The sequence below is a fragment of the Canis aureus genome, chromosome 17 (genome assembly GCF_053574225.1).
Source record: "Canis aureus isolate CA01 chromosome 17, VMU_Caureus_v.1.0, whole genome shotgun sequence".
NCBI lineage: Eukaryota > Metazoa > Chordata > Mammalia > Carnivora > Canidae > Canis > Canis aureus.
In genome coordinates, this window is record NC_135627.1 from 59,214,770 (window position 1) to 59,229,284 (window position 14,515).

The 14,515-nt window shown below is 41.8% G+C and overlaps 1 protein-coding gene across 3 annotated transcripts in view; it reads left to right on the forward strand.

The window, feature by feature from the left end:
• The window catches only part of PHF11 (PHD finger protein 11), a 28,511-nt gene that overhangs the window by 3,493 nt on the left and 10,503 nt on the right, over positions 1-14,515 (forward strand). For all 3 annotated transcript variants that reach the window (XM_077855784.1, XM_077855785.1, XM_077855786.1), the window contains exons 2-3: positions 4,647-4,768; positions 9,826-9,933. In XM_077855784.1, the coding sequence (XP_077711910.1) occupies positions 4,647-4,768; positions 9,826-9,933 (230 nt within the window). The remainder of the gene's footprint in view (positions 1-4,646; positions 4,769-9,825; positions 9,934-14,515) is intronic.

Genomic DNA, 14,515 nt, shown 5'->3' on the forward strand with positions numbered 1-14,515 from the left:
TTACATTGGCCCTGTCTGTACATCCTGCTTTTCACAAGAAAAGGGTAACAGTGAAAAAAAAAAAAAAATGTCTAGCTCTTACACAACAAGGAGCACTGCATGCCTATCATGTTACATTATTTTTTTTTAAAGATTTTATTTTTTTAATTTTTATTTATTTATAATAATCACAGAGAGAGAGAGAGGCAGAGACACAGGCAGAGGGAGAAGCAGGCTCCATGCACCGGGAGCCCGACGTGGGATTCGATCCCGGGTCTTCAGGATCACGCCCTGGGCCAAAGGCAGGTGCCAAACCGCTGCGCCACCCAGGGATCCCATGTTACATTATTTTATTAGTGCTTTTTATTCCATCCTCCTAACTGCTTGATGCTTTTTCTTTTTTCTTTTTTTTTTTTTTAAGCCTGTGCTTTACAAAATTTCATGTCCAATTTGTGTCCTTTTTTTAAATAAGAATACAGAATTTAATCAAAATAGATTTTGGGCCTGAGGTGACTAAAATATTGGAATTCTCCCCCCCCCCCCATTTTCATCTAGGATAGGGTATTATGTTGTTAAATATTAAAATATATTCTAAAGCATTGAAAATTATGAAGTGTCATATTGGAGGAGGAAGTGACAAATCAAAGGAGCAAAATAGAAATACAAGAACAACCCAAACATATGTAATAATTATATGAAAAGGAGATTTAAATCAGAGCTAACCACTATAAAAATAAGTTAGATCTCCATCTCATACTTTATAATAAATTTCACATTAATATGTAATATAAAAATAATTTAACATTTTATTTTTTTTTTATTTTTTTTTTATTTTTTTTTTTAATTTTTATTTATTTATGACAGTCACAGAGAGAGAGAGAGGCAGAGACACAGGCAGAGGGAGAAGCAGGCTCCATGCACCGGGAGCCCGACGTGGGATTCGATCCCGGGTCTCCAGGATCGCGCCCTGGGCCAAAGGCAGGCGCCAAACCGCTGCGCCACCCAGGGATCCCAATTTAACATTTTAGAAGACAGTAGGGGTGTTTTCTAAGTTATGTCTGCACGCAAAAGTAGAAACCATAAAAGATATAATTCCATCAAATAAAACATTCAAACATTCTTTATGTCATAGAACCTTAGAAACAGTTAAAAGACCTGTAAAACATAAATAACAAAGGGGTTGGGATCCCTGGGTGGCGCAGCGGTTTGGCGCCTGCCTTTGGCCCGGGGCGCGATCCTGGGGACCCGGGATCGAATCCCATGTCGGGCTCCCGGTACATGGAGCCTGCTTCTCCCTCTGCCTGTGTCTCTGCCTCTCTCTCTCTCTCTCTCTCTCTCATAAATAAATAAAAAAAAAAATTTAAAAAAAAAAAAACAAAGGGTCATACTGAATACATGACAAGCTCCTAAATCAATAAGAATATAGTGAATAACCTAATAGAAAACGGGCTGAGGACATCAGTGCCAGAGAAGAAATGCAAATCCCTCCTTATGGTATATTAAAGGCACAAAGATTACGTTCTATTTCTCTCTGCACTTTGTTGTCCTTTCTTTTCATGTAGTCAGATACTCTTCTGTCCTAGTTGTATCTTTATAATATGGTTTTAGGGATCCCTGGGTGGCACAGCTGTTTGGCGCCTGCCTTTGGCCCAGGGCGTGATCCTGGAGACCCTGGATCGAATCCCACATCAGGCTCCCAGTGCATGGAGCCTGCTTCTCCCTCTGCCTATGTCTCTGCCTCTCTCTCTCTCTCTCTCTCTCTCTCTCTCTCTCTCTCTCTCTGACTATCATATATAAATAAAAATAAATTTTAAAAAATTATAATATGGTTTTAAATTAGGTAGGCAGATACTCTACTCTTGTTTGGGTTTTTTTTCAAAGTTTTCTCCAAGTCCATGTCTATCCCTGCAAATAATCTTTTCTTTATTTTTCTCAAGTTCTTTAACATTCTTGGGATTTAAATTGAAATGACATCAAACCTAACACTTGTTTGGGGAACAACTGACAGGAGCATAGTATTTCTCTCCATGCATTGTGATGGAGCTTATAACAACTCCCCCCCCACCCCCATTGTAATTATTTACTCAGACCAAGAAAAGCATTCACATTGATTGTCTCTTTGTTTGGCAACTTTGTAATATCCTTCCCCCCCCCCCCACCCCCGTTGTGTTTTTGTTTCTTTTTTTATTGAAGTTTAGTTGTTTAAAACAATTCTTTCATCATGTTATTTCCCTGTTCAAGCATCCCTCCTGCCAGGCTTTCCCCATCTGTTTCTCAAATTCTTTTCCAGCTTCCTCTGCACAGAGACCTCCTTCAGGCTGGCTGGTTTTTTGCCTCCTTGGTCAAACCTCTCAGCTTTTCCCTACATCGCTACTTCTGTCTCCAGGCCCTCCTGCCTGCCCCCCCCCCCCCCCCCCCCGCCCCCATCTCTCCAGGTAGTACCAGCTCCAGGCCCATTGTTCTTGACAAAGGAACCACTTTCTCCCCTGGATCCATAGCATGTATTGTTTCTCCACTCAGCAGTATACTACTTTATGGCATTTGTTCTGTTATTTTATTTTGTTAGCTTCTTGCAGGCAACAATTCTGTCTCCTATTTCTTTATATCCTCTGCTGTGCTGTTCCCTACCCATGGCTGTGGAGCAATTAAAATGTGGTTTATTCAGTTAAGACACTATAACTGCAAAATACACTGGGTTTCAAAGACTCAGTACTAAAGAATGGATTTTTTTTTTTAAGATTTTATTTATTCATGAGAGACACAGAAAGAGAGGCAGAGAAACAGGCAGAGGAAGAATCAGGCTCCCTGTGGGGAGCCCAATGCGGGACTCGATCCTGAGACCCCGGGGTCACGCCCTGAGCTGAAGGCAGATGCTCAACGGGGCCGGAGCATCTGCCCAGGCGTTCCTGAATAAACTTTTTATATTGATCAAATGTTGAAAGGATAATATTTTGGATATATTTGAATAAAGCATGTTATTAAAATTAATTTCACCTGTTTCTTTCGCTTCTTTTCACAAGGCCCCTAGAAATTTTTCAGCTGTGGCTCCCATTATGCTTCTGTTGGACAGTACTGGTCTGGAGTGCCCAGCAAAATGACTCTTCCTACAAAAGGTGCTCCCAAATTGGTGGTGGTTTGAAATGAATGAGAAGAGGCAGCTGGCCTGTTCCATTCCATTTAAGGATTTTTCTCTTAGTCCTGCCTCCTTTTTCTTGGTAAGGAGTAGCGGTACTATAAATGTGTATCCCTACTAATTAGGACCCAAATCTAGGAAACATAAATTAATTAAAGAAACTCACCTGAGGAGCACCTGGGTGGCCCAGTGGGTTAAGCGTCTGCCTTTGGCTCAGGTCATGATCTCGGGGTCCTGGGATGGAGCCCCGCTTTTGGCTCCTTGCTCAGCAGGGAGTCTGCTTCCCCCTCTCCCTCTGTGTTCCTCAGTGCTCCCTCTCTGTGCTTGTGCTCGTGCTCTCTCTCTCTCAAGTAAATAAAATCTTAAGAAAAAAGAAACCCATCCAAATGTGAGATAAATGCCTCTCCAAAGTGCAATCTTCTGACTTTGTGAAATGTAAGATCTAATTTCAGAGAGACACCAAGAGGTCTTAAGGTCTTACACGTTTGAATAATAAGAATTTTTAGGAACACCTTAACTGGTTAACCTCATCTAAATTTAACATTCTCACCATTAAATGGTAAAATAAATCTTTGTTTCAAAACTAAAACTTGAAGATTAAAAACAAGTATGTCCTGCAGAAAACCAAATCAATAAGAGGATAAGCATTGGAAAGGGCAAAAAAAAAAAAAAAAAATTGTTAAATGGATATTTATGGCCAAAATAATAGCAAACTCATAGGTTAGAGAAAGTTACCCTTCACAGTCCTGCCCATGGGGTTTCGGAAACCAATGGCTTCTTTCTTCCTCTCTGTCTCTTCCCTATTCTTCTTACCTCTCCTCCTCTTAGGTTCCTCTCCTTTCTTCCATCCCTTTCTTTAAAAAAAAAAAAAAAATCAATTTCCTGCCTTTTTGTATCTTGCTCTCCTAAGTTCTTATAATGCTAGATTAAAGTGCATTTAAATTAAAGCACATTGCTCATTTACTTCTTTAATTCACTCAGAATATATCTTTGAATATAGTTTGACATAGAGATCTAAAATTATTTTTACAGGCAGTTAACCAGAGTGCTATTTATTGAGCACATCATTGTTTTCTTGATTTATATTGGCAATAATAATAATTATTGAGAGCTTAGTATTGCCAAGGCAGTGTTTTGAGAGCTCTATGTTTAAAGTCCAGATTGTCTGTCTTTTTCTTTCAGTAATCTCTGTACCCAACACAGGGTTCAAACTCCCGTTCCCCACATCAAGAGTGACATGCTCTTCTGACTGAGCCCGCCAGGCAGCCCCTCATTGTGCTTCTTGAATAAAGAGGCACATGTTTAGACATTTTAAATGAATTCATTAATTTATGATCCTTCCTTTCATTAAGCCATTTAAGAAATACACAATAAATTGCTTCTCCACTTGGGTACCAATTTTTTTTTCTTTCTCTGAAAGTTGAGAATCTCTCATAAAAACAAGTGCTCTGCCTTCTACTTTGAGACTGGTGGAGGAGTTATGGAGACCAAGAAGTTCCACTTTTCCATTTCTCATCAGGGATGTTACTTATAGGTGTCTTTCAGGTTGCAGAAAAGATGGAAAAAAGGACATGTGCACTCTGCCCCAAAGACATCGAGTATAGTGTCCTATACTTTGCACAATCAGAGAATATAGCTGCTCATGAAAATTGTTTGGTAAGTTACTTGAAAACTCATGAGTCCTTTTAGAGAAGGACATACCCAAATAGATAAAAATTGCTTTGCAGACAATGATGAGTTGGCCATGATTTAGGCTTTTAAGTGGGGATTTGGGGAGCATATTTTTCTAACTTTTTAAACTGTTTCAGATCTTACCATCTTATTCCATTTTAGCTTTATTTATAACTGATCAAACACAATTATGATGAACTGATCAAACACAATTATGATGAAACACAATTATCTTCTTTGAAGATATCTTAATGAGATATTTCAAATATAACCAGTACCTCTAGACATTGCACCCAGATTTGTAAAAGTATACTGTATTTGCTTTAGCTTGAGTTTTTTTTTAAAGAAATAAAACACAGATAGTTAAGGATTCTCTAATTCTCTCTGTTCCCCTTCCACGATCCCTCTTGAAATATAATTGCCATCACCGATGTGCTGTTTCTTAATATCTTATTATGTTCTTACCATGCATATTTACGTGCGTTATGATACTGTTTTATATGTTCTTGGACTTTGTATAATTTCAATCAAGTTCTGTGACTGTTGAGATTTATCCATGTGATAAATTTAACTCCTACATCTTTCATTTTAAATGTTACAGAATTCCATTTTGCGACTGTCACTACTAAACTATTGTCATCTGAATGAGCATTTTTAGGTTTCTATACCTTTTTTCATATAACTAACCAGCAGTCATGAACATCTTTGTATAGGTCTCCTGATTCATGGGAGAATTTCTCAGGTATAGGGCACATCGCTAAAACCAGAATTGCTGGACACAGGGAGCGTTTTGCACCTCACTGCATGTGCCAAATTGCTCTCCAAAAAGATCGCAGCAAGTATGACTGATGCACTGTTTCAGAATTTGTTTCTCTCCTTAATGTACATAATACGATGAAATTTTAATTTTTTTCCTCCAATGAATGTATGTGAAATAAAATGGTCTCTTGCTTGCATTTGCAATTCCTTAGATCATTAGGGCGATTGTACCTCATTTGGCTGTGCTTTTGCACAGTTGTTTCTTGCTTCTGTGACTTGTGTTTGTAGACTGCATTTTGTCTTTGAGATCCTGATTTTGCTTACATGTATTTATGTATATAAATCGATTCTAATGCTTTATTACGTATGTTGGCTTTTCATTTATGGTGTTTCCTGTCAGAGACTTATAATGTACTTAAATTTGTCATTATTTTCCTTTATAATTTGTAGGATTTTTTTTCCCCTAAGAAATTCTTTCCTTTACTGAGGTTCTATCTTTTTTCCCAAAAATTTTAAAATTTGGCATTCTCATTTAGTTTATTAATCCAACAGGAATTTATTTAGACTACTCTGTAAAGTAGGGACCTCTTTTTTTTTTTTCTTATGAGTAACCACTTTTCCCAGCATTATTTATAGACTAATCAGTTCTTTTCTCATTGACTTATAGTGATAATAATGGTAACTCCCATTATTATTTAGTGTTTGCCAGGTGTAAGGTACTGTTCTGGGAGCTTAACCTGCATTAAACTGTTAATCCTTACAGCAACCCTAAGAGGTAGGTATCGTTACTATGCCCAAGCTAAAGATGAAACAACTGAGGCACAGAGAAGTTAAATCACTTGCCCATGGTCACACAGCTCTAAGTGATGGAGTCAGGATTCTTACCCAGGCTGTCTGTCTCCTTCTGGAACTCGCTGTTAATCCGGTGTGCTAACAATATAACATTTGTGCACAGATCTGTTTCTGGCTCTATTCTCTTCCATTGATCACTTTGTCTATCCCGGAGCTGGTATAACATTGTCTTAATCACTGTGATTTTATGATAAGCTATAGCTATTTTTTGGTGCTTTGAATTTTAGGATCAGTTCACAAGGTTTCACACAAATTTCTATTGGAATTTTAACTGGAATTCCAGTGAATTTTTAGGTGAAATTGGGGCGGGGGGGGAATGATATGAGTGCTTCTATGCATCAACAGAGTCTGTCTCCAGCAATTCATATCTTTTATGGATTTCAGGAATGTTCAGTAATTTTTTTTCCATAGAGGTCTAGAACTTTGAATTAATAAGCTTTTTCTTGGGTTGTTTTGTTGTTGTTGTTGTTGTTGTTGGTTTATTTGTTTCATCACCTTTTCCTAATATATATATTTTTAACTGAAGTATAAAAACAATTGTAGTTGACACACAATGTTACATGGGTCAGGTATAGACATATCAAGTAATTCTATTACTCTGTAAGTTGTGCTATGCTCACCATCCAGGTCACTGTCTGTCACCATACAGTGCAGTTACAATACCTACAATACCACTGGCTGTATTCCCTACGCTGTGGCTAACTCATCCCATGACTGGAAGCTTATACCGCCCATTCCCCTTCACCCATTTTTTTTTTTTTAAGATTTTATTTATTTATTCATGAGAGATGGTGGGGGGAGGGTGCAGAGACACAGGCAGAGGGAGAAACAGGCTCCATGCAGGGAGCCCAATGTGGGACTCGATCCCTGGTCTCCAGGATCACGCCCTGGGCCGAAGGCAGAGCTTAACCACTGAGCCACCCAGGCTGCCCCCCTTCACCCTTTTTGCCCATACCCTCCCACCCTCCTCTCTGGCAACCACCAGTTTATTGTCTGTTTCTTCCTTTTTTTTTTTTTTTGCTCATTTATTTTTAGTTTCCTCATATAAGTGAAACCATATGGTATTTGTCTTCCTCTGTCATTTCACTTAGCATGATTCCCTCCAGGTCCATCCATGTTGTTGCAAATGGCAAGATATCATTTTTTATGACTGAGTAATATTCCATTTTATATTTTTATAAATATTTTATAATATTATATTATATTTTTAATATATACTATATATATTACACACACACACCACCTTCTTTTTTCTATTCATCTACCAATGGATACTTGGATTGCTTCCATATCTTGGCTCATATAAATAATGCTGCAGTAAACACAGTGAGTGTCACAGGGTAGTGTATCTTTTTGAATCAATGTGGGTTTTTTTTTTTAAGATATTATTTATTTATTCATGAGAGACCCAGAGAGAGGCAGAGACACGGGCAGAGGGAGAAGCAGGCTCCATGCAGGAAGCCCAATGCGGAACTCGATCCCGGGACTCCAGGATCACACCCTGTGCCGAAGGCAGAGCTTAACCACTGAGCCACCCAGGCGTCCCAGAATCAGTGTTTTCATTTTCTTTGGGCAAATACCCAGTGGTGGAATTACTGAATCCTATGGTATTTCTATTTTTAGTTGTTTGAGGAAACTTGATAGTGTTTTCCACAGTAGCTTAGCAATTTACATTCCCCCCAGCAGTGCATGCGAGTTCCTTTTTCTCCACATCCTCACCAACACTTATTTCTCGCCTTTTGGATACCAGCCATGCTCACAGGTGTGAGGTGACATCTCATTGTGGTTTTGATTTACTTTTCTCTGATGTTAAGTGATGCTGAGCATCTTTTCATGTGTCTGTTGGCCATCTGTACATCTTCTTTGGAAAAATATTTTTTCAGGTCTTCTGCCCATTTTTAATCAGATTATTTGGTTTTTTTAGTGTTGAGTCACAGGAGTTCTGTATCTGTTTGGGATATTAATCCCTTATCAGGTATATCATTTGCAGATATCCTCTGCTAGTCAGCAGGTTGCCTTTTCATTTTATTGATGGTTTCCTTTGCTGTGCGAAAGCTTTATTTTGGTGTGGTCCCAATAATGTATTTTTGCTTTTGTTTCCCTTGTCTGAGGAGATAGATCTAGAAAAATGTTATGGCTGACGTCTAAGAGGTTACTGCCTATGTTTTCTTCTGGAAGTTTTATGGTTTCAGGTCTCACATTTAGGACTTTAATCCATTTTAAGTTCATTTTTGTGTATGATATAAGAAAGTGGTCCAGTTTCATCCTTTTGCATGTGTGTGTTGTTTTCCAACACCATTTATTTATTTATTTATTTATTTATTTATTTATTTATTTATTTATTTATTTATTTATATTTTTATTCATGATTGACAGAGAAAGGGCGGGGGGGAGGCAGAGGGAGAAGCAGGCCCCATGCAGGGAGCTGGACATGGGACTCGATCCTGGGTCTCCAGGATCACGCCCTGGACTGAAGGCGGCGCTAAACCGCTGAGCCACCTGGGCTGCCCTCCAGCACCATTTATTGAAGAGACTGTCTTTTCCCCCATTGTATATTTTTGTCTCCTTTGTTGAAGATTAGTTGGCCATACAATCATGGGTTTATTTTTGGAGTTTCTGTTCTGTTCCATTGATCTATATGTCTGTTTTTGTGCCAGTACCAGACTGTTTTATTACAGCTTTATAGTGTATCCTTAAATCTGAGGTTGTGATACTTCTAGCTTTGTTCTTCTTTCTCAAGACTACTTTGGCTATTTGGGGTCTTTTGTGGTTCCATACAAATTTTAGTATTATTTGTTCTAGTTCTCTGAAGACTGCTATTGGCATTTTGATAGAGATTGCATTGAATCTGCAGATAGCTTTGTGATTGCATTGTGTAATGTTGACATTCAGTTCAGAGAGAGGCTGGATTCTTTTGGTTTCAGGTAACACATAGAAACTTGAGCCAACGTAAACATAAAAGTGGATTTTTAATCAGACTGCAGGGGCATTTCATGGCTCCTGAAGGCAGGCATGCAGGCAGGTCTAAGAACAGTAGCTAGGAAGCCATCAGGGACCCATCTTGTCCTCCCTGGCCCTCGTTTCCATATTCCTCTCTGTATACTGGCTTGCTCTCTACTTTGTGGCTCAGAGTCTATTCCACTCCCTCAGGAGAGGGAGTCCAGTTGATTCAGCTTTGGGTCAGGGACCCAACCAGGTCCAGTTAACGACTGGGGGTCAGGGTTATGCAGTATAAAATATGTCTGGGAATCGGGGCCACTTCCAAAGAAAAGCAGGCTTGTGATCTGCTTACATACCCCAGAAGGTGGTCACTGTTATACCCCCAATCCATCTTCCACTCCTGGTAAGTACCTCATGATACCATTTTCTGATGTGTAGCTTTCAGCGGTACTTTGTACATACTCTGAATTTTTTCTTTTCCCAATCCGTAGCTATATTCTTCAGCACTTGTGGAATGTGAGGATCATGATCCACGTAATCAAGATAGAAATTTTGATGTGGAATCAGTAAAAAAAGAAATCCACAGAGGGAGGAAGTTGGTAAGTATAAATGATTTTATTACTCCTACAAGTTGAACAGATCTTGAAGGGGATGTTTCCAAAAGGAGGTCGATTTGATTGGTAAACCAGGGATAGAAACACATCTTGGGGAGCTGAAATACACAGGACCTGTACTGGAAACTTAGATTCAAATGAACATTTACTATTTTAAAATAAACTACAACACGCTTCGCCAGCAAAGTAGATATGAGTTAGAATGCTTTTGGCTGTGAGTAAAAGGAACCCCCAACTCAAACTGGTTTTAATGAAAAGGGTGCTTATTTTCTCACTTAGCCAGGGGGAAAACTGGCTTCAGAGTCAGTTGATTTAGTGACTTAATGGTGTCCCCAGGAGCCCATCATCCTTCCTATCATCCTGTCCACATCAGTTGGTTCTCTTGTGCTCACACGGTGGTCACAGGCAACAACTGCAGTGTCAGTCTTTCTTGTTCCTGTCTGGCAAGAGAAAGAGTCCATTTCCCAGGCATGGAATAAGAGCCTTTCTGAAAACTTTTGCACATAATTAATCAGGATCAGTCACCTTGGACCTGGGTTGGCTCCCCTTGGGAAGATAGAGTATAGAGCAGTTACCCCATTGGTTCTGTTACAGTAGCCTTCCTCTATGAAAAGCCCTTCATTGCGATGCCCAGGTGGCTCAGCGGTTGAGCCTCTGCCTTTGGCCCAGGGCGTGATCCTGGAGTCCCAGGATCGAGTCCCACGTCGGGCTCCCTGCATGGAGCCTGCTTCTCCCTCTGCCTGTGTCTCTGCCTCTCTCTGTGCCTCTGTGTCTTTCATGAATAAATAAATAAAATCTTTTTTTTAAAAAAAAAAAAAAAAAAAAAAACCATAGTGCAGGGGGCCCAGGAAGCCTTCCTGGTTGGAGAGGAGTGAGGGTAAAGAAGATGGGGAAGGAGGAACTCCAGCAAAAGGGAGTAGGATGTGCAGAAGTTTGGAGGGCAGGAGAGACATGCCGTGTTCCTAAAACTATAGGCATATGACTGTGGCAATCTCCTGACTGCACGGAATTCCACAGGATACCCCAGAATGCATGAAAGCATGCTCTCATTAGATCATGAGTCAACTTTTATTTTTCACTGTAACAACTAAAGCTGCGGACCTCTTGCACACGTCCTGTGTGCTTGTTTGAACACTGCCATAAGCCCATTGCTAGGAGTGCAGCGGCTGAGTCAAAGGCAGTTCCCCTAATAATACTGAAATACGCTAGTAAGCTGTCGCCCAGGAAGGCTGTGCCACTTCATACTTCTGTGGATGAAGGAATGCTTTTCCCAGCCCTTGGCGGAAACGATGTCACAAATCTTGTTACTGTGTGCCTTCTCTCATGGCTCGGGAGGGTGAACATTCTCCTCGGGCACCTGCCTCCCTCCCGGCGCACCCAGCCCCCACGGTTCCTCTGTGCTGCCTTTGCCCGTCAGTGGCCCCACCTCACAGCCACAGCCCAGCACCACCATCGCCGTCCTGCAGACACCCTGGGCTCCCTGTCCCCACCGTCCATGCGCACGTCTCCTTACTCACCTAGTAAACCAATCCCCCCTGCCACCACCCTGCCCCGGGGCAATGCACCTGTCTGTTGTCTGAGTCCTACTGGCACTTTCACAGTCGAACTACTGTACAAAGCCCCACAAATGCGTTGACTGATCTTAGATTCATGGCCACAAACCTCAACAGGAATCTCCACATGTCACCCTCCACCGTCTACATTTACTGTTGCATATCCTCTCATCTCTTTTTTAAAACATCTCCTGACCTCAACTGTCCATCCCCAAGTTGATGACTGTGCCTTATTTTTTTATAGACTTCTTTTAGAGCAGTTTTAGGTTCACAGAACACTTGAGGGGAAAGTACAAAGATTCCCATGTACTTCCTGCACCCACACGTTCATGGCCACCTTTTTATCAACCTCCCCCACCAGAGTGGTGCCTTGTCACAACTAACGAACCTACATTGGCACGTCGTCGGAACACCCACACTCTGTGGTTTACATCAGGGTTCATCTCGGTGCCTGTCTTTGTGATTTTTACTGAGAAATGGAAGCCATTAGCCAGGAAGTCCTACCATCCAAACCACTGCCCATCCACCTCTGTTCCTAGACTCTGGGGCCTACCTGTTGTCAAAGTCAACCCTCCACTTAGACTTTGGGGGTTTTTTTGTTTTGTTTTTTTATTTATTCATGAAAGACAGAGAGAGAGCGGGGGGGGGGGGGGTGGGCGGGGGGAGAGAGATGGGACCTGGAATCCCGTCCCCTATCAGGCTCCCTGCTCAACAGGGAGCCTGCTTCTCCTCCCCCTGCTCATTCTCCTGCTTGTGCTCTCTCCCTGTCAAATAAGTCAAATCTTTTAAAAAAAGAAACCAACTAGATGGCCAGATTTACTTGGCTGGATTTTGTTTTGTTTTGTTTTTAAGATTTTATTTTATTTATTCCTGAGGCAGAGACACAGGCAGAGGGAGAAGCAGACTCCATGCAGGGAGCCCAATGTGGGACTCGATCCCGGGTATCCAGGATCACGCCCTGGACTGAAGGTGGCGCTAAACCACTGAGCCACCGGGGCTGCCCTCCACTGATGACTTTGAAGTCATCACCTGCCCGTCCTTAAGGACTAGCCTCTTACATTTTTCCCTTTACCCCATTCACCTCCCTATGCCGCCCTCTCCCAGGTTAGGTCCTCCAGCATATATCATCTGAAACCCTCCTTCGTACACAGAAAGCCCGTCCATTACAATGTCACTTTTGTCTTTAGCTGACCTTTCATCAGTATTTATCACACAGTTGTCCGTGCCCTGCACTTTTTAAAAAATTATTTACTTTTAAAGATCTATCTATCTATTATCTATCTATCTATCTATTATCTATCTATCTATCTATCTATCTATCTATCTATCTATCACAGAAAGAGAGAGCACAAGTGGCCCGAGAGGCAGGGAGAAGGGAGAAGCAGAGTCCCTGCAGGGTGGGGAGCCTGACATGGGGCTGGATCCTGGGACCCTGGGTTGTGGCCTGAGCCGAAGGCAGGCGCTTAAGCAACTCAGCCCCCAGCACTTTCTTCCTTTGATTCACTGCACACACTGCTGGTGTGTCTTACCTTTCTGGTTGCTTCTTCCCAGGCACCTTGGCTTATTTTTCCTTGTCTGCTGAATCTCCCAAGTGTGCAGTCCCCGGAGTCTCCCAGGCTCCTTCCTCCACCTGAACCTCTTTCCTGTGTGACCTCTTCTAGTTCCCATGGCTTCAATTCCATACTTATTCCTCCCGCTGTGATAACCAACCTGACAGATGTATGTCAATACCTACTAGTGTCTCGTATTAAATTGGCCAAAGAACACAGTTCCAGCCCCTGCACCCACGTCCTCCATCCAAACGCTTCCCTCCTCACCTCAGTGAACCGCCCACCGTTCATCCATTGTCATCTTCTCGTCAAGCTCCCAGCCCAGCATCCGCTCAGTGCTCCCCTGCAGGCCCCCAGCTTCCGTCACTAACCCACGGCAGTAAAGGACGGTTGCTCACGTCACCCAGGCGTGTTCTTTCTGCACTCTCTCCGGCTCATCCTCACCATCACCCATTCTCCACACAGCCACAGTAGTGTCTTTAAAATACCCATCTTGGGGCATCTGGGTGGCTCAGCTAGTTGAGCATCTGACTCTTCATTTCATCCCAGGCCGTGTTGTCAGGGTTGTGAGACTGGGCTGCATGCCAGGCTCTGCTCTCCACACTCTGCACTGAGTCTGCTTGGGCTTCTTTCCCTCTCCCTCCATCCTTGCCCCTCCCCCAGCTCATTCTCTCTTTCAGATGAATAAAATCTTTTTTAAAAAATAAAATATCGATCACTTCATGTTCCTGTTGTACCAAGACAAAACCCCCAACTCCTTACCCTGGTTTGTAACCCTTATAGGACCCAGCCCTTACTTACCCCTGGGTTGTAACCTCTGACTCTCCCCTGAAGCACATCTCTTCTCAGGCATCAGCCCACCTTCCCGTCTTCCCAGTCAGCTTGCCAATGAATGGGAAGCTCACTCTTGCCATAGGAACATAGAACCTTCGGCCTAGAATATCCTTCCCCCTGCTTTTTGTTGTTGTTGTTGCCTACTGGGAGCTCTGGTTATTATTCAAATCTAAACTTCTCCATCACCTCCTGAGAGGCTTTTATGGATCCCCAATCTGAAGTTGGGACCCAGTGAGTGTCACCTCACCTTAATTCTTACAAGGCATGTATCATCACTGTCTTTTAAAAAAGGTAATTCATGTATTTTTATTAGCTTGTTCTTTGCACTAAGCATTTGGTAAACGTTGACATCTGTAGGCTTAGTGTTGCTATAATTACTGGAGTTAGGTATTTATTTACTTTGTTGTTGTCGTTAAAATTAAACGTATGTTCATTAAGAGGTATCATTAAAGAAAGAGAAGACACAAACCCCAGGTTGTACAGACATTTACCACATATGTATTATCACTGTGTTCTTGAGTTTGCTTTATGTGATCATGGTCTCTCTCCATTTGAATGTTCACTCCACAAGGGCGAGTGCCTTGTCCCCCCAGGACACTGCCCGCCGCATCATGCTTACTCGGTAGTCTT